At 37.8% G+C, this 20,764-nt stretch overlaps 1 protein-coding gene across 2 annotated transcripts in view; it reads right to left on the bottom strand.

The window, feature by feature from the left end:
* Positions 1-3,769: 3,769 nt before the first annotated feature.
* The window catches only part of LOC132705654 (MAP kinase-activating death domain protein), a 47,669-nt gene continuing 30,674 nt past the window's right edge, over positions 3,770-20,764 (bottom strand). For both annotated transcript variants that reach the window (XM_060676400.1, XM_060676401.1), the window contains 5 exons: positions 19,786-20,058; positions 17,949-18,116; positions 8,214-8,286; positions 8,115-8,161; positions 3,770-6,823 (listed from right to left, as the gene is read on the bottom strand). In XM_060676400.1, coding sequence (XP_060532383.1) covers positions 6,299-6,823; positions 8,115-8,161; positions 8,214-8,286; positions 17,949-18,116; positions 19,786-20,058 — 1,086 coding nt within the window. In that variant the 3' untranslated portion in view covers positions 3,770-6,298. The remainder of the gene's footprint in view (positions 6,824-8,114; positions 8,162-8,213; positions 8,287-17,948; positions 18,117-19,785; positions 20,059-20,764) is intronic.

The raw sequence follows: 20,764 nt of genomic DNA, 5'->3' as shown, positions 1-20,764 counted from the left end.
TCGATCACGGAAAACTGATCCGCCCGAAATATTACAAGATCAGGGTCGCCATTTTGGCGATCGTGTTCGCCGTAGTGACCGTGGCGATGATTTTCCTGAGAGATTCCTACATTGGAATCTTCGAGAAGAAGGTCATCGAAATTCCACTCGTAGTCACGGGCAACGCCGTCATAGTGGTCGCCATGTTGTGTTCGTGCGTGCACCAATCGCGGTGGGCGCAGTTTTTCGCCAAAATGGCCGCCGTCGAGAACCTTCTCGGCTCGAAAGCGACGTTGCCGCGCGGCGTTGCCAGAGATCCGCGCGTGCAGCTCTCCGTCTTGGGCGCCGCGCACTGCGTCTGCGTCGTCCGCCATTTTTACTTGCCCGACGTCATCGGCGACCGGCCGCGGTTGATTTTGGTCGCGCTGTACGCGCACCAGGAGGTCGTCGTCCTTTATTACTACGAGATTATTTGTTTCGCCGTGGCGAATTTCTGCGTCGCGTTCAGCCACAAATATAAACGGTTGAACGGCGTTTTGCGAAACGCGACGGCGCAAAATAAATGGCGGGTTTCGGGTCGCGTTAAACGCGTCGAGAGGATCTATTGCGAGCTGTTCGAAGCGGTCGCCATTTTTAACGACGTCTTGGGTCCCGTCCTGTTTCTGATACCGATCAAGGGATTCTTCGGACTGATGGCGTACGTATTTTACCTCCGCCATTTGTTCCTCGGCACGTTCGAGGTGAACTCGACAGAGCAGAAAATCACGGGGCTTTGTATCACGTTCGCCATGCTGGTGAGTAAGGTGGAAGTGACACGCCCAAGTTAAATAACAAAATCGTGATGCGGAACATAAAAGCGGTAAATCTGACCACATCTCAGCGTTTTTGATTTTTGCCAAAATATAAAGAAAATATTCACATCTTTTAATAGTTGCTATTAAACGAGTACAAACAATTCTGCGATAATGTTAAAAACTTTGCTAATACAAAACAAAAAATACCCTATATTTCCGCATTTTTTCGTCGCAGGTATCAACAAATCTATATGGCTGAAATCATTCACGAAAAAACAGAGAACTGTAGAAAAAATCTGAGTACGCCTGCATTGGATTTAAAAAATGCCTTGAAAATATATTTATGAATAAGAGATTTATTGCTAATTTCGCCGTATCTCTAATGTAATTAAAAGAAACTATCGCCACAGACCACCAAGACTATGTGGAATTCTGTACTCTGGCTGCGAAATTCTTTTAATAGTCTGTCGCTACACAATCTGTAAACTTTGCATGGTTTTTGTACGGTGGTCCGTGGTTTTACTGTCACACGGTTTTGAGAGGTAAGAATGTGAACTTCACGTCGTTGCTTTGTTGCTTTAGTGTTATGTCAATATTTCATTTTACGAGGACTGAATTAATCAGTGGCCGATTTCGAAAAGGACCGAATCATTTCATTCAATCGTTCATTTCAATACTCTTTTATGCCAACATAAGCGGCAATAGTCACTGAATCCGAACAGTCCGAACGACCGATTCAGATCCATTTGAATTTGAATTATTGTTGTGTCTATATATTATGTTTTCTGTTCTAGTTAGTATAATATTTAGCTGTGTTGTGCTTTTTATTGAATCATGATTTTATCAAAATAGGTGCTACGTATTGGGTTGCACGAGTAATACATTAATTTGTTTAAATTAAATACCGGTGTGGAAATAGATATTTCATTCAATATTCAATTCAACACATCAGCAAATTACAGATCGATGTCGCAACTCGCTACTATAGAATAATTATAACAATACTCCCATTCTTTTTCCGTGATCTGTCTCAGTCATGCGTTTTAATCTTAAACCATTCAAATGAATTGTATTCCGGCGAATTCGGTCGGTCGTTCTGTAATCGGTCACTTCAAACTGGTCAGGGCAGGAGCGAGAGCAAACAAAGTGATCGAATCGTTACCACAAGCGGGATTCGGTTGTTCGATCCTATGAATCAAAGTGACCGAATCAATCGCGATTGACACAGCTCTAGTTCCTTTATTTAAGAAACTTCCAACACGACAGTTGTTTAGTCGTTTGAAGCAGCAGCGCGCGACTCTCTTTCCAGGCGGCACCGGCGATCGTTATGATTTTCTGCGACGTCGTCTCCCGAGAAGCGAACAATCTCGTCGTTACCTGTCACCGATTGCAAAACGAATTTCCAATCTCGTCGCAGACCTACTGGGAACTACACCTGCTCGCCCACAAGTTTTCGTCTCTGAAAATCAAATTCACCGGCGTCGATGTTTTCGAACTGAATCGCGGGCAAATCTTCTCGCTGCTCGGCACCACGGCTACGTACTTTATCGCGACCGATCAATTTTTCGATTTCAATTCGAAAAGAGGCCTGACCCACGCTTATTGGGCCAACAAGACGCTCGCATAACCTCGCGGGTTACGCGTTTGCGGTCCGTGACTGTGACGTCAAAAAGTCGCCATTTTTCCCCCGATAGGAAATGGTAAAATTATAATCGAAACGTAATTTCGTCGATATCGCTAGCGATTTTTTAGTTAACGTCGATATTACGTTAGGCGTTTTAAAGGGAAATCGGCTAACGCCACATTTTCCCGTCGAAAGTTCTGAATACTAATTGTCATTTGTCATATCGTTTGCAGTTTATTTTGTGGAGGGAATGAAAGGACTTGTTTTCTACAATTTAACGTGTGTATTATAACAAAATAAGTGTTAGCTTTGCTGCGGTGTGTACTTACAGTACCTGATTGTAAGAGGATAAGTATAGAATCTTTTCTTGATTTTCACCCAAGTCTTATGCAACGTTCAAGCTTAATTGTTAATATCAATTAGGGTTGGGTGTTATAAATGTATTTATTTCTCTAAATTTAACTGTCCAATAGTTCTCTTTCTTCCTGTGCTATATTCACGTAATTAGACATTTCCTAGAATCAACATTTAAAAAGTGTTCTGTAAGACATGGTAGCATGGCCGCAGAAACTTGTAGGATTTAGTCTATCCTAGGAGGCAACGCACGGTAACTGACATTGTATTTATTTTAAAAGTCTTTACGGAAAAAATATTTAGTTTCTGTACCATCGTATTAATTTAACTGGGACACGAACTCGTGATAGAACGAAAAATAACCCTAAAAAGGGACTTTCGATGGAACCATTGCACATGGCGGATGTTGCTCCTGCCCGGTTCCAAAAAATTTATAGAAATTGGTCGAAATTAGTGTCGTTTAAACAAAATATTTTACGTATATTCGCTATCTGAAGTGATAGAGACGTAGTGCCTATAAGTTTGGGAAATAGTGTTCGTCTTACGTGGATGTACACGGATTTGTGATGTGTAATTCCATGAGGTTTATGTAAATACGGTTTCCGAATGTCCTATATTCACGCTGGTAACCAGGCCGGATGGGATGGGAGCCGTTTGAAGAATCGGTCGTCATTTTGTGACGATTTATTTAGAAGTTTCCGTTTTTGTACACGTAAAAAACAAAATCCTGGAGGATGATGGATTGGTCCAGACCCTTCTCTTAAGAAGGCATTCTTTAGGATATCTGAATAATGTGAAAAATTGTGTAAGCTGGCCGAATGACCTTATGAGGTCGTGGCCATTAGAAAAAAGAAAGAACCCTAAAAAATAATTAAAAATTAATATATAATATAAAATCGTAAACATTCCTCTAAAAAATCACTTAAAAAAGTGAATGTTAACTTGTCGGAGATATCGTATACACAAATATTAATTGCGCATTATAATGGCCTCCATGACAATGAATACGTACGTAATTTTCTTAGGTTAGACTATGGGTTTGGCAAGTTTTGTTTGTTTTCGTCCTTTTTCAAAACGTTCTTACCACGCCAACGACACCTCCTTATATATCCGAATGAATTCGATGGATTTAAAGCGACAAACACAAATATATCGGTGAAAATTGAAGAACAGAATGCCTTTGGCGACAATATCGATTCAAAACTAGTAAGCAATGAGGATGCACGGAATCTTTTTTCTTTACTTTTAATTGGGCTCATCTCAAATTCGGATGTGCACCCATTTTCCGGCATCCGCAGAGGAAAATTGATCGATAACAATTTTTCACGCACCCAACACCCAAGGCTCCCGGTGAGAATCGAACGCATAACCTCCAGCAAGTTCGAGTTGGTTGGTCAACGCCTTATCAACCGAGCCATTGCACGGAATCTAGTTTTTTGCATTTCACAAACAGTTGGACAAGATTGCCACGGCCATTCGACCATTACGGATCGCCGTTGAGGAATTTTTTCTCTTGGTCACGAACCAACACGTAAAAAAAAACTTTAACCAAAATTTGTTCTCAGCGTAATACGTTTACCAATAACAAATTGGCGATTTTGCGATGATAAATTTTCCTGGAAAAAGAAAAATAGGTTTCTTTGGTAAAATTCCTTCCTAATAAAAAGGCTCACAAATAAGTGGCACGTGTACTACTGTCGCACATAGCGATAACACTACAAAGTCCCAAAAATATCAAAAACTTCTGAAAATGAAAGCTACATTTTTGAAGCAGTTACAAAGCGTCTGAGGCATAAAAAATATATGTTTTTTTTATAATTATTCTTCATTTCGATCACCATTAATTAACGTTTTTTATTTTAGTTCATATGGCTTTATGTTCTATCCTTCAAATACAATACGAAATCCAAGAAAACAACTCGATAAATGGTATATATATATATATTTGTATTTACAATAAACACTTGATATTGCTTTTGTATATTTTTCATTAATTTAGACAACCGCTAAACCAAAAAAAAAGACACCAAAAAGCGAACTTTTGACGCGCATAGTTTAACATAAAAACTTCTGCTTTTGTGAGAAAAAAAAAATCAAAGAGATTAATTTTTTATGTTATTATTTTACGCAGGGTTGCGGGTGCCGCTTGACATTTTTTTTAGACACATTTTATTACAGGAAAATAGAAATTAATAAGAATATAAAACAGTTCGATTTAATCTGCCAGAAATCATAGATAAAAAATAACCAAAATATATTATCGTTTTTGAATATTTTTTTGACTCATCTTGTCGAGATTTTGAACCATAATTTTAGCTATATCGAGCACCCTGACAGAGATTAAGAAAAAAGTTTCGCTTTCAAAATACAGGTAGACTTCAACGAAAGAGACTCGAGATTTCGCGTAACATTTCAGAAGCTAACGACAAGAACGTTTCAACAAAATCGAAGCAGTGTTCCGTAGGCGATTCGACTTGTGCAGCAAATTTTATTCAAGGTCGAATGTACGAAATTAAGGTTTTTTTCCATTTTTCTCGAACACGGTAAGTGTTATCGTGAAAATCGGCCTGACAAAAGTTGTAAATCATACAATTCGCTACAAAAATTGTTCAGGTACTTTTTCTCTTACGACTCACCGTTCGTAGAACGGTTTGCATGTTCGTCAAACGATCTTTTCAGAACCGCAGTTTCCAAAGTTCGTTTAGCTATATGGATCGCCAACCTTCGTAACTGAAGAAATCGAACGAGCATTTAAAAATAAAGGACTATACTGTCAGTCGTAACATCTGCAGGTAACAATAAAACAGTACAGTTGCCTTGTCTACCTCCAACATCTGCTTCTGCCTGTCAGCATTTGTATCTTGTGTATTATCAAGTTCAAGTGTGGCTAGGCAATGAGCTAATCCCAGAAGAATGAAGAAGAAACTTTACTCCCTCCTACTATTTTGCGTAACTACTAGAGGGGTTGTAGCAAGAATTGTGGCTGTCAAGAAGTGGGATTATTTTGTTCCCCAATGTGCCTTAATTGCCAGGTCCAGACTTGCTCCTATATTGTATCCAAGAAATTATTTATGTTTCTAATGAAGAGACAACTGACGTATCTCTTTTCTTATAACAGCGAACAGAGATTCTGCAGTTATCTATTGTAACAACGTTTAGAAGAAAACAACCTGTTACACTTTGAAAATTATCAATATCAATCAATGGAGTATACCTACTGAGGGAACCACGTTAAAATAAATGCGCCAAGTACATTACCTCATAGGTGGTGGGGAAATGTGTGCATATAATGAAAAATATGAATTTTTCTAATATTTGAAACCGCGGAATCTCACGAGTCGCAAAAAAAATGTGCCCGAGCGATTCTTGTAGAGAATTGTACGATATACAACTTTCTTCAGACCCATTTTCGCTATAAAACTTCCCGTTTTTCAAGGTTTGACTTACTTTTGCCTATTTCGACCGGATTATTACGAAAACTGTCACGTTACGAACCATAACACCTAACCACAACACAAAGGGGAAGACTTGACGGTCGGCCGCCTCCTCACTTGGGCCTGGGAGGCGGCGGGGGCGGCGGTCTATTCACTGAACCCTGCCTGCAAGGCGGCGTGCTCCTGCTGGGAACCGGAGGCGGTTTCAACGTCGCCGGCATCGAAATCTGCGACGTTAAAGTTTTCTGGTGAGGAGGCGCAGCGGGGGGCGCCACCCCCGCAGGTAGCGCCGGAGGCGGATAAGTCGGTGGGCCTCCCCCGGGGGTGCGGGGAGACGGGTAAGTCGTGGGGTCTCCCACGGGAGTGCGAGGTGGAGACACGCTCGGACGGGTACCCGTGGTACCGGGTTCCGGGTGCTCCCCGCAGTGTCGGGGGTTCGGGGGTCGCTGAGGCGTAGCAGTGGACTGTTTGGTGGCCGCTGGTCGCATGCACGACGTCAAATTTAGATGGGAAATCGCGTGGAGCGATCTGTGCATGGACTGCTGCTGTTGCTGCTGCTGCTGGTGTTGGGTCGCTTTTTCTTTGCCCGCCGCCACGTAGGAAAACACGCATAACACCGAGTAGCAGATTTGATCCGCCTAGAAACAGGATTCGAATCGGTCAGTGGCGCGCGGCCGCGGGTTGACACGACGCGGAAGCCGTTTCGACATTACTAAACAGATGAAATAGCAGCAAGATTCAACACTACGCACAGTGATGTAAGGTCAAGAGACTTACGCCAATGACGTAACAAAAGTACTACTTTAGCCTCCGACGTAGGGATTTTCGGTCTCTCTCTTTTAACTTTACTTTTGGATCTCTCACTTAAGTTTAAGGGTCTTAACGCTGTGCTGACGCACGTAATCAAAGATGGTTTAGGTTGGTTGGTTAGACAGATTTAAACTAACATGTTGTGAGAGCTATACGACTAGTTCAGTCCACAAAATTGCATTCTTCTAATTGCAAGTTGGTGTATCCCGTACTATGTGATACTATCATTGGTGGAGTGTTTATGATGATGAGTGAGAAATTGGGGACAACTATAAGCGGTATTCGGAAGCAGGATATCTTTTTTATCGTCCACTTGACGCACTGCAGTGCGTCATCTATTTCTGTTGTTAGGTTTCGAGAATTCATTATGCTTCACTAATTTCGACGTCGCAGCTTCATCTTGGTCTTTCTAGTTTTCGTCTACTGTTAGCATTTCAGTGAGAGATCCACTTCAACCTATTCTCTGTGGAGGTAACCGAACTAATTCAGACGTTTTTCCTCAATTGTATCATTGACAACGTCATTCCTAACCCTGTCTAGAGTAGACATATCAAAACTCCTTCGGATATTGCTTTTTGTTCATGGCTTTTGTTTAGCGCCCGTGGAGATTTTGTTTTTCGAGTTATTTTAAACTGGGTTTACTGAGAATTACAGAGAGATCTCTAAGAAAATCTAGAAGGGAACAAAGAGAGCGAAAACTGGCAGGTAGCAGTTTCCACTATCTGAAACTCAATGAGGTTCAAGACCCAGGAAGATGGCGCCTGCAAATCTTTGAGGGTTTGATCGTACTGCTTTGTTTAGGTTAATTTTGAATAATCTTTGATAGACTGTCGGCGTTTTTGATAGAGTTGTGTCAAGATATAGATTTTGTATTCCGTTGCTATCATGACACCACTTTGAGACACATCGTACAAAACGGAAAACGGGTTACACCGGTGGGGTGGGGGTAAATGTCATGCTTCTTTGGGGTGCGGGGCTAGATCGATCCTACGTGCGACGGTAACCGACAATATCCTTTGGAAGCAACGCAGCGTCTCGCTAGCCTACAACATCGAAAAAAAAAACGCATGCAAAACAGAAATAATCATACGCATGCGTTCTCACACCGTAGTTGCTTACCATGGGCGTTTTGTATTTCCTTTGTATTACCTGCCTCGTCTTGGGATCTGCAATACCGTTTCGATTAGTAGACACGCGACGCCATTTTACGATACTCACTAAATTCCTCTATGATAAAAACGCTACCCTTCTGCGTGTAGCATTTGCGGATGTGGCCGAGCCTCACGAAGAACTGCAAAACAACCTGTGGTTAGCGTATTGTCAAGAGATATGTGTGTGTGATAAAACGTGTAGCTATCGGTCCACATAGGGGTCTTTAATACAGCTGAACCTTCAGCTATCACGAACGAGATATCTCGCTCCCTGGTGATGTACATGTTGATCTTTGAACGTCGCGAGGTCTTATTTTCAGTTTGGAACTACAAAGCAAGACGTACGTTGAGACGCGACCTACACACGAATGTGTCGAACAGTATATACGATATAAAAACAAATGAAGTGACCAAAGTTAGAAAAATTCCAAATACTTCTTCAAGTAAAGAAAAATTTCAAGAATTTCTGTATGAAAATGATTTATATGTTGAAGAGAGCTACACGAAACAGCAACTTCTGGAATTATTAAAAATAGAACATTTTAATAAAGACTACACAATCGATTCGATAGCACAACAATCTTGAGATTACTCCAGTATCATCGTGAGGATTTGGTCCGAGTTGAAAACGCATATAAGCAGAAATAACTCTGCACTAAAATTTAGTGATAGTACCATAAACATGATTCGGTAAGAGGTAGCTAAAATATCAGTACAAAGCTGGTCTAACTGTGATATTTATCGAGAACGATCAGTGGCGGAGTTGATCATTGAAGTAGGTGACGACAGTAGCGATAGTGACGATTTTTATTATTATTATTATATTTAATATTTTCTATATTAATAATGATACTATGTAGAAATGTAATGAAATAGGACGTAATAAATTGTTACCTTGTACAAATGGTACTGAAAGGCACTATATTTCTGGTCGAAGTATACTAGTTCCTTTTAATTCTATTGTGCCTGGTTATAAACACGTCATTAGAGTGGATTAAAGTCTGAAGGAAAAATATATGAGATAAGAGCTGAGTCGCGGTTAAAAATGTTTCTATGGATTCTCGGAGTTTTGTCATCGGTAGACGGAGATTTTTGGAAAACTATATTTTTAGTATGAAGTCAGTGATGTTTTCAACGTAACGAAGCTCAAGAGGTTGTGATGAGGTTGTGGTTATGTGTTATGGTGAGTAGACCTCTCACGAGGCTAGATAACAAAGGTAGTAGAAAGCTTCCACGCATCTGTGACGAACGATGAGAGTTAGACTAACATTATGTCCCAGACAAGCATTTTAGAAGAGACGAGTTTCATTTGAAGCATTAACATCATCATGTCTTGATAATTTTATTAGGTATATACACATACTCATCGCTGTTACTGGTAACGTACGATGTAAATCCGTTTTTTTCCCACACGAGGACCATCAAACTGAGTTTTGTGGACGATAATCCAGGTTTTTATATCTTTTTTTTTCAAAGAATCTTCCACAGGTTACTGTAATACTTTTTATAAAACTTCTGGATTCCTCCTGGGTCGGTTTTTGTTGACTCGAACTTGCTAACGTTTGGCTTATTCAGAGCTTGATTGAAACTGGCTCACATTTTATTCTGTACCTGCTTTTATATTGTTTGAGGGGGACGGAGCTAAATGAGGGGCATAAACACCGTCTCGAATGACTGATTCTCATATTGGTGATAGCTAGAGACCCGAGTCGCGGTTAGATTGTTAGGTTGCTTATAGATTTCTATAGACTCTCGGATTTTTCGTTGGTAGAAGAATGGATTACATGCAAGAATTTTAGTTTTATCGGATAAAATTTTATGATAGGCTTCGTGATTGTGTTCGGCAACTGATGAGTTTATTTGTCTTTGAGTTTAAAGACATTTAAACATACGTTTTACCATTGAAATAGAAACTAATGACAACCTCCCATTCTTAGATATTCTTATCAATAGGAAATCAGAGCTAACATTGGGTCATTGTGTTTTACAGAAAACCTACACATACAGAGCGATACCTTAATTCATTGTTTACAGAACCGTAAAACTATCTCAGTCCGAGTCATTGAACCCAGAATTAACACCTTACCTGTGCTCTTCTCTCTAATAATTTCCACATTAAAGATATTAAGCGTTCCATCACAAAATACACTTCACCACAACCTTCCAATAGCAATGAAACCGAGAGCAACCCCACACTTGCCACTGTTGTCCTTTATTATATTCAAAACCTCACTGACCACATATCAGAAGTTCTAAAGAAATATAACTTCAAAACCAGATTTACCACTTGTCCAAAAATCTTTCAACATCTTCGATGCGTCAAAGACAACATTCCATTTGAGATTCCAAGAGTTTACAGCATTCCATGCAAGTGCGGCAAAGAATACATTAAACTCATCAGCTGTTGTCGAACACAATCACGAAACCGCATATAATATTTTATTCCATAAAACTATGTAATCAATTCTTCTATCAACGAAAGAAAATCCGTATAGAAATCTATAAGCAACCTAACAATCTTAACCGCTACTCAGGTCTTTACGTATCACCAATATGGGAGTCAGTCATCCCAGACGGCGTTTATATCCCTCATTTAGCTCCGCCCCCTTCAAACCGTATATAAACAGAGTAATGATTGGCGAAACGTTAGCTAGAAGTAGGTTTTGACAGCGTCAATTTTTTGTTACAGGTTACTCCTGCATAACGGGAGCCTTGCCTTGCCTCGAACAGGCTTGGCCCCTATATTTCTAATAGCTACACGGCTCAAAGCGCAAACCGTATGGGGGTGGCATGCACAGAATAAAATGTTTGGCGACATGCTGAAAGCTCTAGGCAACTTTAGAGATGGTTTGAAATGATCCTAAATTCGGTTAGGGGTGTGTGTGTGTGTCATGTGTAATATATATATCGTGTCGTAGAGAACAAAGTGAACTATTCGGTGCAATTAATTAAATCAGTGTTAGTTGCCATGCGAGAGTCACCCGCAGCAAAGCGGCCGCGCGTATTTTTCGTTTACGAGGTTAGAATTTCGTTCGATTCGCCAATAATGCGATAGGTGGCGCCCTACGCGGCGCGCAGCGGAGATCTACAGGGAAAAGCGTCTAACTAAACAAAGACTATTGCTAAAAACTAACGGCCAAATTTAATTAATCAAATCTTATATACCTCGAAGTCCTGCCAAGCAGCAGCGTGTCGACGTGGGACAAGAAAAATAATGCACAATTAGTATCGGTATGACAAAAAAAAATTATCGGACCATCTCAAAAGTTCCCGTCTAGCCTCGACCGTCCCTCGGGTTTCACAATGTAGACAAGACGCGTCATAAAGAATAGAGAATTCACGCGTCAGCTGGCAGTTTTGAAAAAACCGTCATTGTAGTAAAACTCTAGCGGTATCGATGATGAAGATGATGATGACGGTATATTGCGTGGTGTTACGGACTTTCCTCCCTCTATATACAGGGTTATTGATGATTCGATACATTCTTTTGGGGGTGCCGCTGTCTTAAAAGCTAGATTTCGGACAATTTGCCCAATACTACGAAATGTATTAAAGTGTTTTTTTTTCCTACTTTGCTATATGCACTCAAAACACAACCGCAATTTTGAACGTGAACGTGTACGGTACAAGTCAACGATAAAGTTCATCATCTCTCAAATGCAACTCCGTATTAGGAAAATAATCCAATCAAAATGGATAAAAACAAGTCAATAGTAGACACCTGATTTTTGAGATTTTGGACATTTCGTTTTATTGAAAGTTATTTTTAAACCACATTTTGACAAATGTTTTGAAACTTTTTCACTGGGTCCTCCTATCTAAGTAATTGTTTTAAATTGTTCGTGTTCTGTATTAGGTTTCGGATAAATGGAGTTTACTGTTGTTTTGATTTGTTTTTTATTTATCATTTTATCGATACTGGACGGATTGTAGCCGTTGTTCAGTGCAATTTGTTTAATGATACTAAGTTCTTGTTTGTAATTTCCTGTTGAGAGTGGCGTATTAAGAAGTCGGTATATAAAAGAGTGAAATGCAGCAATTTTGTGTGTATAAGGGTGATTTGAGCTGTTATGTATGACTGCGTCTTTGTGTGAAGGTTTATGGTAAATGGAAAAATCTAACTTGTTTTGCGCTTTCGTAATAGTTAAGTGTAAAAAATTAATAGAGTTATCCTGTTCAATCTCGATAGTGAATTTTATACGATTATGTAATGAGTTAATGTAATTCAAAAAAGAATTCAATTGTCTGTCCGTTCCAAGAAAGCAAGCAAAGACACATATCTATACCACCATAGAAAACTTTTACTTAAAGGATGTTCTAGTATGATATTTTCCAAATTATCCTTAAAAATTTGGGGTAACAAAGAACTAAGTGGGTTTCCCATAATCAAACGTTCCTTAGATATGTAAATCTGTTCTTAAATTCAAAATAATTTTGATCTAAGCAATCTAATAAATGGGTTAACCTGTTTCCAAGTGAGGGTGAAATCTACTAAATCACATCCATAGGTGGAATACTGGGAAATAAGTCTTGTTCATCACAAGACAATAGTGTTGCGTTAGAAGGGTTTTTGTTATCTTTAATTTTGTTGATTAATCCAAAACAATTTTTTATTGCAAATTTTGGTTTAAAATCTGTGTGGAACTTTAAAATATCTATTAATTTTGTTGAGAGTTTAACTGCTGGAGCTGTTACATAAGACACGATTGGTCTAATGGGCATATCTTATTTACGTAATTATACTAAAAAATATAATTTCGGCGGTTGTGGATTCATAATTTTTTAAAAATACTTGTCTTTGTCACTAAATAGTGTGGAGTTGGTAACTACTTCCTTGACTTGTCTTTGATATAATTCGGTAGGACCGTGTTTGACACATTGGAAAAGTTCTGGCTGAAGAAAATTGTTGGTTTTTCAAATATATTCTGGGAAATCGATAGCTATGACTGTCTTCCCTTTATCTGCACGTGTAAATATTATGTTATTTTCGGAAGCTTTGTTTTTGATAAATTTTACTAGTGACATTCGAGAAATTTCTTGGTGTTTGTTGTTATCTATTAATTGAGAGTTTGTTATATTCGCTTATCATTGTTTGTTTAAGTTAGAATCGTTAATGTCCTTACTAAGGACAATGTACTTGACGCATTTTTTTTTAACGTGGTTCCCCCAGTGGTTCCACGATCTATCGCATCGTTTCCTATTGATATATTAATAATTTTCAAAGTGGAATAGGTTGTTTTCTTCTAAATGTTGTTACAATAGATAAATGTTTACTTCTACTTCAACAATTATTTCTTCATTTTCATTTTATTCTTCTTGCAGAAGAACGTCAATTGTACACTTTTATTGTTCCCTGTAGATACTACAAACTTCAAATATCTATATCTATCTATGCAATCAATTTTTTTTTGAGCACCATACATTGCAAGAACAAAACTAATTCTATTTCTAACGATGTCGTGTGGAGAAGAGTAAATACTTCTGCGCAATCAATTAATCATTACGTTTTTGGAACATTTTAAATACTACTATTTCGCGTCTTTTAAAAAGTGCTGATGCAGTATCCCAACTAGTAGATTTTGTGATGAATTGTACTTGAGCTTTCCCGGGTTCAGAAAGTAAATAACTCTTTCATGTTGAATTCGTGCAGTCAGTACTATCAACAAATCAACATCTACCCCAAAAACGACAGTTGTATTTGTACATTTCCGTCGTTCTATTGCTGTTTCAATTATAAGGACATCGGCATCTTTATCAGCTTGGTTGATTGAAATACCAGCAGCTGTAAATTCTTCACATAACATTGAAATTAAGCGAGACTAATTGTCAGCATTTGCAAGAAATTGTTGTTGTTGGTTTTTTGGGAACTTTCATAGATCGATCCAAAATGATGAAGATACAATCAAATAAAATCGTACTGTTATGAGCAAAATGTCCATAGTTTTTTTGTTTTATTTATATTGCGTTTAAGTGCAAGTTATGAAGAATAAATATTTTCTAATAATTTAAACCGCGATATCTCACGACCAATTTTTAGCTCTATGCGAATTTTGGCTAGGTGAAATGTTTATTTTTACTGGACTAAAAATCCGTACCTAATTTTCGTTGGTTAAAATTTTGACAGTGTCATTTTGCCGTGCCCAACTAATTTTATGAAAAAAAAAATATTTTCCAATACGTTTTTTGTTGTCATGTTATGACGTACTTAATACACCGTTTTCTCATCACTTTTGAGTGAGATAATGAACTTTTCTCTACGGTACACTCACCCTGTATAATCACACGCTATGTATGTAGTATCGCGAAAAAGTTAAAATTAAGTACTACTGCAAAAAAAAGTAAAATCGGTATTCCTCTGTAAAACTGAGCGCAGTCCATAGGCGTACCTGTACATCTTACGTGTGATCGAAACAGAAAGTCGATAGCATGCTAGAAAACACCGCACCGTACAGTTTGCCATGATCCATGATCATGATCATGATCCATTTTTTCGAGAAACTGAAATCTTCGTTTGAATATTGTGAAACCCTCGGATTCAGAGCATTCGAGGCGGCTGCTAAGAAAAAAAATTACACACACATGACCAGTCGCTTCAGAAAAGAAGAGAAAGAGTGAGACAGATAGCGATCGGTCGATACGGCCATCGGACATTAAAATTTCCAATGGCAAAAGGTCACACATCGAGCAGCATGCACTTAGATTCAATTACGAAGAGTATTCGCGACTGTTAATAAAATTAACAGGTTCGAAATTTGCCCAGAAAGTACGTACAAGATGGTCCATTTAAGACGCTACTATATCTTATCTCAAAAAAGTTAAATACAAAAAGTATATGCGTCATTCATATAATATAAATATATATTATATATAATATTTTTTATGTATAATTTATTTTCGTAATAAAAAAATCTTAATTTCAGTTGTCAAGAGTAAAAAACACATTTTTATAAAAACCTCAAAAAAATACTCAAAAATTCGTATGCTATGTAACGACAAAAAATACTCAAAATCAAGCGACTTAAAAAAATCATGTTGGTGACTGTCTTGGCACCCTGTATATATAAAAATACTATAAATAGAATATATACTTAGGATGAAACACATTGTGTATTTGACTTTTTTCCTGAGCGTCGTCAGGTATAGCAGCATCTTGAATGGGCCACCCTGTATTTGATCAGAGTTAACAATTTCAAACCAAAAGTATTGGATTTTTTATACAGAGTGTCTCGAAAATAGAGCGAGAGATACGGATACACACGGTGAAAAAGCTTATTTCTGTTTATTTTGAAATTTTCTGAACAAATGAAAATATTATCATCAATTTATTCAAAGGTCTTCTGTCTTCTTTTTTTTCTCTAAGACATCTACTTTGACTTTCCTAAGTAAGTTTGTTAATTAAATAAAATTTGATTTGATTGCAATTGCGTCCAACTAAACTTTTTTTTTCGTTTTTCATTAGTAATCGTAATAGGAAACGCAATGGATTGTTTTTTCTTCTCAAAAATTTTCTTCTTTTTCCTAGGACATATACTTTAAGTTTTCGTTTTTCCTAATAATTATTAAGTTTATTAATTAAATAAAATTTGATTTGATTACAATTACGTCTAATAAAATTTTCTTTACTTTGGTTTTTCATTAGTAATAGTAATAGGAAACGCAATGGGTTATTTTGTTTGTTCTCAAACATCTCTTTTCTTTTTCCTACAATATCTACTTTAAGTTTTTGTCTTTCCTAATAATTATTAACTTGATTAATTAAATAAAATTTGATTTGATTAGAATGATGTCTAACAAAATTTTCTTTATTTTGGTTTTTCATTAGCAATAGTAATAGGAAATCCAATGGGTTGTTTTTTTTTGTTCTTTCCTTTTATTTACTTATAATGATTATTGAGTTCGTTTAATTTACGGCCTTAAATACAAATATTGAACAATAATACCGCTTTTATGGAATATAAAAAAATAATTTTAAAAATTGTGAACGTAAGTAATAAAGGACGAAAAAAAATAAAAGTAGCTTTATCACCCTGTATCTCCGCAAGCATTGACATTACGACATAGGTTTACTTAACAAATCGCATTCGTGTTGAAACACAATGTATAAAAATATCCAACACGAAGTGAATTGGGACAGCATAAAAACAGTGAGTCTACAAAATAATGGTACAACAGATAGTAGTAGTATATCAATCGCTAACTTTTTTCGCTTTTTACCCAAAACTAGTAACATTTTTGAGATGTATTTTCACGTATATACAGGGTATCCCGGCGACATTGTCGATTTGCTTCCGAAAACTACATAAAATACGTTTTGATAGTAATTTGATTATTAACAATGTTTAAATGAAATATACATAAAATATAATTTTTGTTGGTTACAGACGAAGTGGAACGCCCTGTATATACTAAAAATTTTTTTTCTCTCCGTGAGTGTACGGAAAATCTAGCGAACGGCATTACATATATATAGATATATATATACGTAGGAAATTTTTGAGTGGTCCTTGCAAACAAATGCATACGTCACAGAGCATCGAACAACACATAGTAAAAAAGTAAACAGACCAAAGTGGTAACGCTCGTTACGAGTTCGTATTTTTTTAATACGCATTATCACTTTGACTTCGGATGGTCTATAATCTAAAGAGGAAATATGTCGAACACACGCCGCCCGAAACCGTTAGTGCCATTTTGACAGTTTCGACCGTTTTTTATCGTATGACGCAAATCGAAAATAAAAACGAAAACAAAAACACCAAAACTAGTTTTTTTTTTTAATGAAAATCGCAAAAAGTTGGCGCATGCAGGGTAGGACGCACCTTTGAGTAGATGCATAAAGGGGGTTTGGACGAATATAACCTCAAAATATAATCGCCCCCGCGGGGGGCCTTGATCCTTCTAGGGGGTGCTCCGCCCTCAAAGTGGGGCGCTGAGGTCGAAGCACACGAGCATCGTTGCCCCACTTGGGAGGCGGAACACTCCCTAGAAGAGTCGGGGCCCAACTGCGGGGGTGGAAAGTTGGAATTTCTAAATGAACGGAAAAAAGGAAACATTTTTTTCGCAAAATTAAAAAATTTACGATATATTTATGTTTTTCCTGGCAGTTTTGATCGCAAAAACGTTTATATCCCAAAAACAGTCTTAATAGGAGCGTAATATACGGGATCTTTCGTTTGAATCTTTCACGAACATTAATATTTTTCATTTTAACTTATAAGCGATTCGAATCAACTTCAAAACAAGTAAAGGATAAATGACCGTACCACACGTAAAATTCTTGGCACGATAAAATTACATCTTTGTCCGTTGACGTGTTGACGATCCCCGGATCTAAACCCGCGGGAATTTTTCCTGCCTGAGGACCACCTAAAGTCCTTTTTGTATTGATTATTGATATCTTGGGTTAGGATGAAGATATTGAGATGAACTACCTAATTAAAATTATTATTATTTGGCAATGTGTCGGAAAACGCCATCTAGCGGCAGGGTACTCGATCGTACTCGTCTCACTCGCAGCACGATCTGAAAAAACCCATTCGAACGATGGCCATTGCGACCTCTGGCGGTCATTTCTTCCTCTTTTATCTGCCCGCTCGAAATGGAAAACGCGCATCCACCAGGGAAAAACGACCAAACTTATTTTCCGAAAAACTGCTAATCGTTTCGGGCGGCGTACGCGCGACAAAATCTCTCGAAAAACATCGAAGGGAACCGGTCAACGAGGCTTCGACGTGTTCCGTGGCTTTCGCAAAACGTTTAAGTAAAAGAAAAAAAATAGTCGCCGACTTCCACCGTTTGTTACCTTGCTGTAGGCGAAGAGCAGGCCGACGCCTTCCATGCAAACCTGCAACAGGCCACCTTCGCCGGTCGCCATGTCCTGCACGGGAAACTCCCCTCCCAACTCGGGTACGTTTTGCACCGAACCGTTCCGCTCCATCGCCTCCTTGATGCAGTAGTACACCTGTTTGCACTAAACAAAAGGAACGGAAAATCGTAGCGTGCCTTGCCACTTGTGACGTACGATTTTTGATCGATCGACGCTAGAAATTAACACTTTGTTCGCGATTTCTTACACCGACAAACGAAATTCTTCACGAAGTTGTCGACAGAGCTACCGGCTTTGCGCTGGCAACTCCCTAGACTTATTTGACGCCTCGAAATGTCACTTGACAGTTCAGTCAACTTATAGTATTTTGAGGTTATGTTTGTCTATTTTTGTTTTTGTTGGTTATTATTTTTTCAAGATGTCAAAAGAAAGCTCTGATAAAATATTGGTTCACGCGAAAGTCCACATAATTTTCGCATATTTGAAAAGAATAAAACTTTTGAAGGAATGAATTTTTATGTTGTTCGGCTTTGATCTATCCTGGATTTGTCTTGAGAAATGAACTCACCTCTTCCTAGACGTAAGAAAAGAAGTTATGGCCTACTAGACATAGAAAATACCTTTTATACTGAACTGCTTTAAATAAACAAACTTTCCAGTTCTTCTTTATTTACACTACATTACAATGCTCTAATTCATCTTGCCGGGCTTGGCAAATAATATCCAATATTGTCTTCTCAGTGGTTTACATGTAGTATTATTCTTTATTTCCCTTAACTGGACGCCCACAGTTCAACAACCTGCCTGCAGGGCCTTCCGGTGGAATAACACTTTCGAGAATGCTAGATGGCTTCGATTCTGGCCTTTTTCTTTTGCGTGCTCGGAATTTGTCTGAGATGCGCGAAACCGCAGTGGTAGCAGAAACCAAAGGTGAACTTATTAGTTTATAATAACTTAACCTTTCTTTCTTATCGATTTTACATGGTTGGCATTACTGAATTGAAGCAAAAATTGATGAAAATTAGAACAAGTTCTATTTCGGGAATAAATTTTTAATAGTAATTTCGTGAATTTGTTTTGGTGCATTACACTAGTCAACCAACTTCGTGAATTAATTCGTGAAGAAACTATCGGCGTAAAAATCGTTACGAAGTAACGAAAATAACCCCCATCTAGCGTTGCATCGTGAAACTAAGAAAACGTAACGGAAGTTTCGGCGCGCACGCGTTTGATGGCGCAACCACAGGAATATAAATATTCAACAACGCAAAGATTTCTTCATTTTAATTGTACAACAAAACAAACAAACAAAATATCGAACAGACAAACAAAAATATCGTGAAATTAACGTCGACAAAAAATAACGTTTCCGAAAACCGGAAAAATAACCTCAAACTTGAGAGTCGAAACAAAACGAACCGAACAAACACGATCTAAGAAAAGATTATTCGGTATTTAGCAACAAGGGGCTAAAAATTCTATAACAAATGATCACGAATAATATCGGTGTGTTTGTTTTCCATAAAATAATTGAAAGAAAGCCGAAAAAAACCTCTTTACTTCCCCGAGTCAGTTGACACTCTCGTCTGCGCCTGCAGCTCTTCTTCTTTTCTGCCATTAGGGCGTAAGTTAACATAAACCATCCGTGAGCTAATTAACCTCGCTTAAGCCCCATAGATGGCGCGACTCAAATTAAATTGTCAAACAGTAAGAACCAGATTGGGAGCTGTGCTTCGGGCGCGTAACGGATCAAATAATCTCTATTGATCGAATTTATTGTACAATTGTGGCTCTCGATGTATTCCGAACTTACCTTTTTGGTGTAGTACTTGTGAACTTGGGTTTGTCCGCCGCAGCGTCTCCACAAGCAGAGCACTTTGTTTTTGGGACTGTAGGTCATGTTGACGAGCCTTTCGAACCACCATCTCTCTATGATGACCCCCGTGACGGATCTGATCACGAGCCCGTCGTCTCTCACCTCCATGAAACGGAGTTCGCCGGTGCAATCGAGACCCTGGTGCACCGTGAAACTCTGACGGTGGAGTAACCGCGAACCCAGCGGTTTGAGGTCTATATCGTTGCCGTTCTGATTAATAGAGCAGGTAAAAGCTAATTTTTATGGACGGGGCGTTTCCTAACCTCTTTATTTGGTCCACAATTTCGTAAAAAAAAAGCAATACGGACCTGTGGCTTATCTTAATTTAGCGAAATTTTCAATAAAAACTTGTAGAAATTTGATTTGCTTAAAATTGCCTATACATTTTATAAAGATTACAGCTTCCTAATAAAAAAATAAAACGGATGATGTCAAACAGTTGTTCTTGGTATCAACATTTAAAAAAATCAAAATAAAAATACAATTTTCATAAATAAATATATGTTTATTTACTAATTTACAATAATCGAGTGAAAGTTTGAAAAAAAAAGCACTATCTGTTGATACTGTGGTATCTGCTTGGTTATTCTGTGTAAATTTCTTAATTTTATCTATAGTTGTAATTAATAAATTAAACATTTTTGTTTGTCAGAGATACAAAGTACAATTAGACGTGGATATTTAAGTCATTTTAAGGAGGCCATTTATGTTTTTTTTTGTATTATCAATTTTTTGGTTAGTTTCATTTACTAAATAACTGAGATCTTTATTCTTGTTCAGTACTTTTTTTCTTTGGTTTTTCTTTTTTGGTATTGCAGATATTGTTTACACAGTTGACCAATGTTGTGATTCTATTTTGGTTAGTTTGTTTTTGTGTATAGTTCTTTTTCACTTCTTTTATTTCTTTATTAAATAT

This window comes from Cylas formicarius, unplaced genomic scaffold (genome assembly GCF_029955315.1).
Source record: "Cylas formicarius isolate icCylForm1 unplaced genomic scaffold, icCylForm1.1 PGA_scaffold_7__23_contigs__length_41026272, whole genome shotgun sequence".
NCBI lineage: Eukaryota > Metazoa > Arthropoda > Insecta > Coleoptera > Brentidae > Cylas > Cylas formicarius.
Note: the sequence above shows the minus strand (reverse complement) of the source record. Positions and strands in the feature narration are given on the sequence as shown.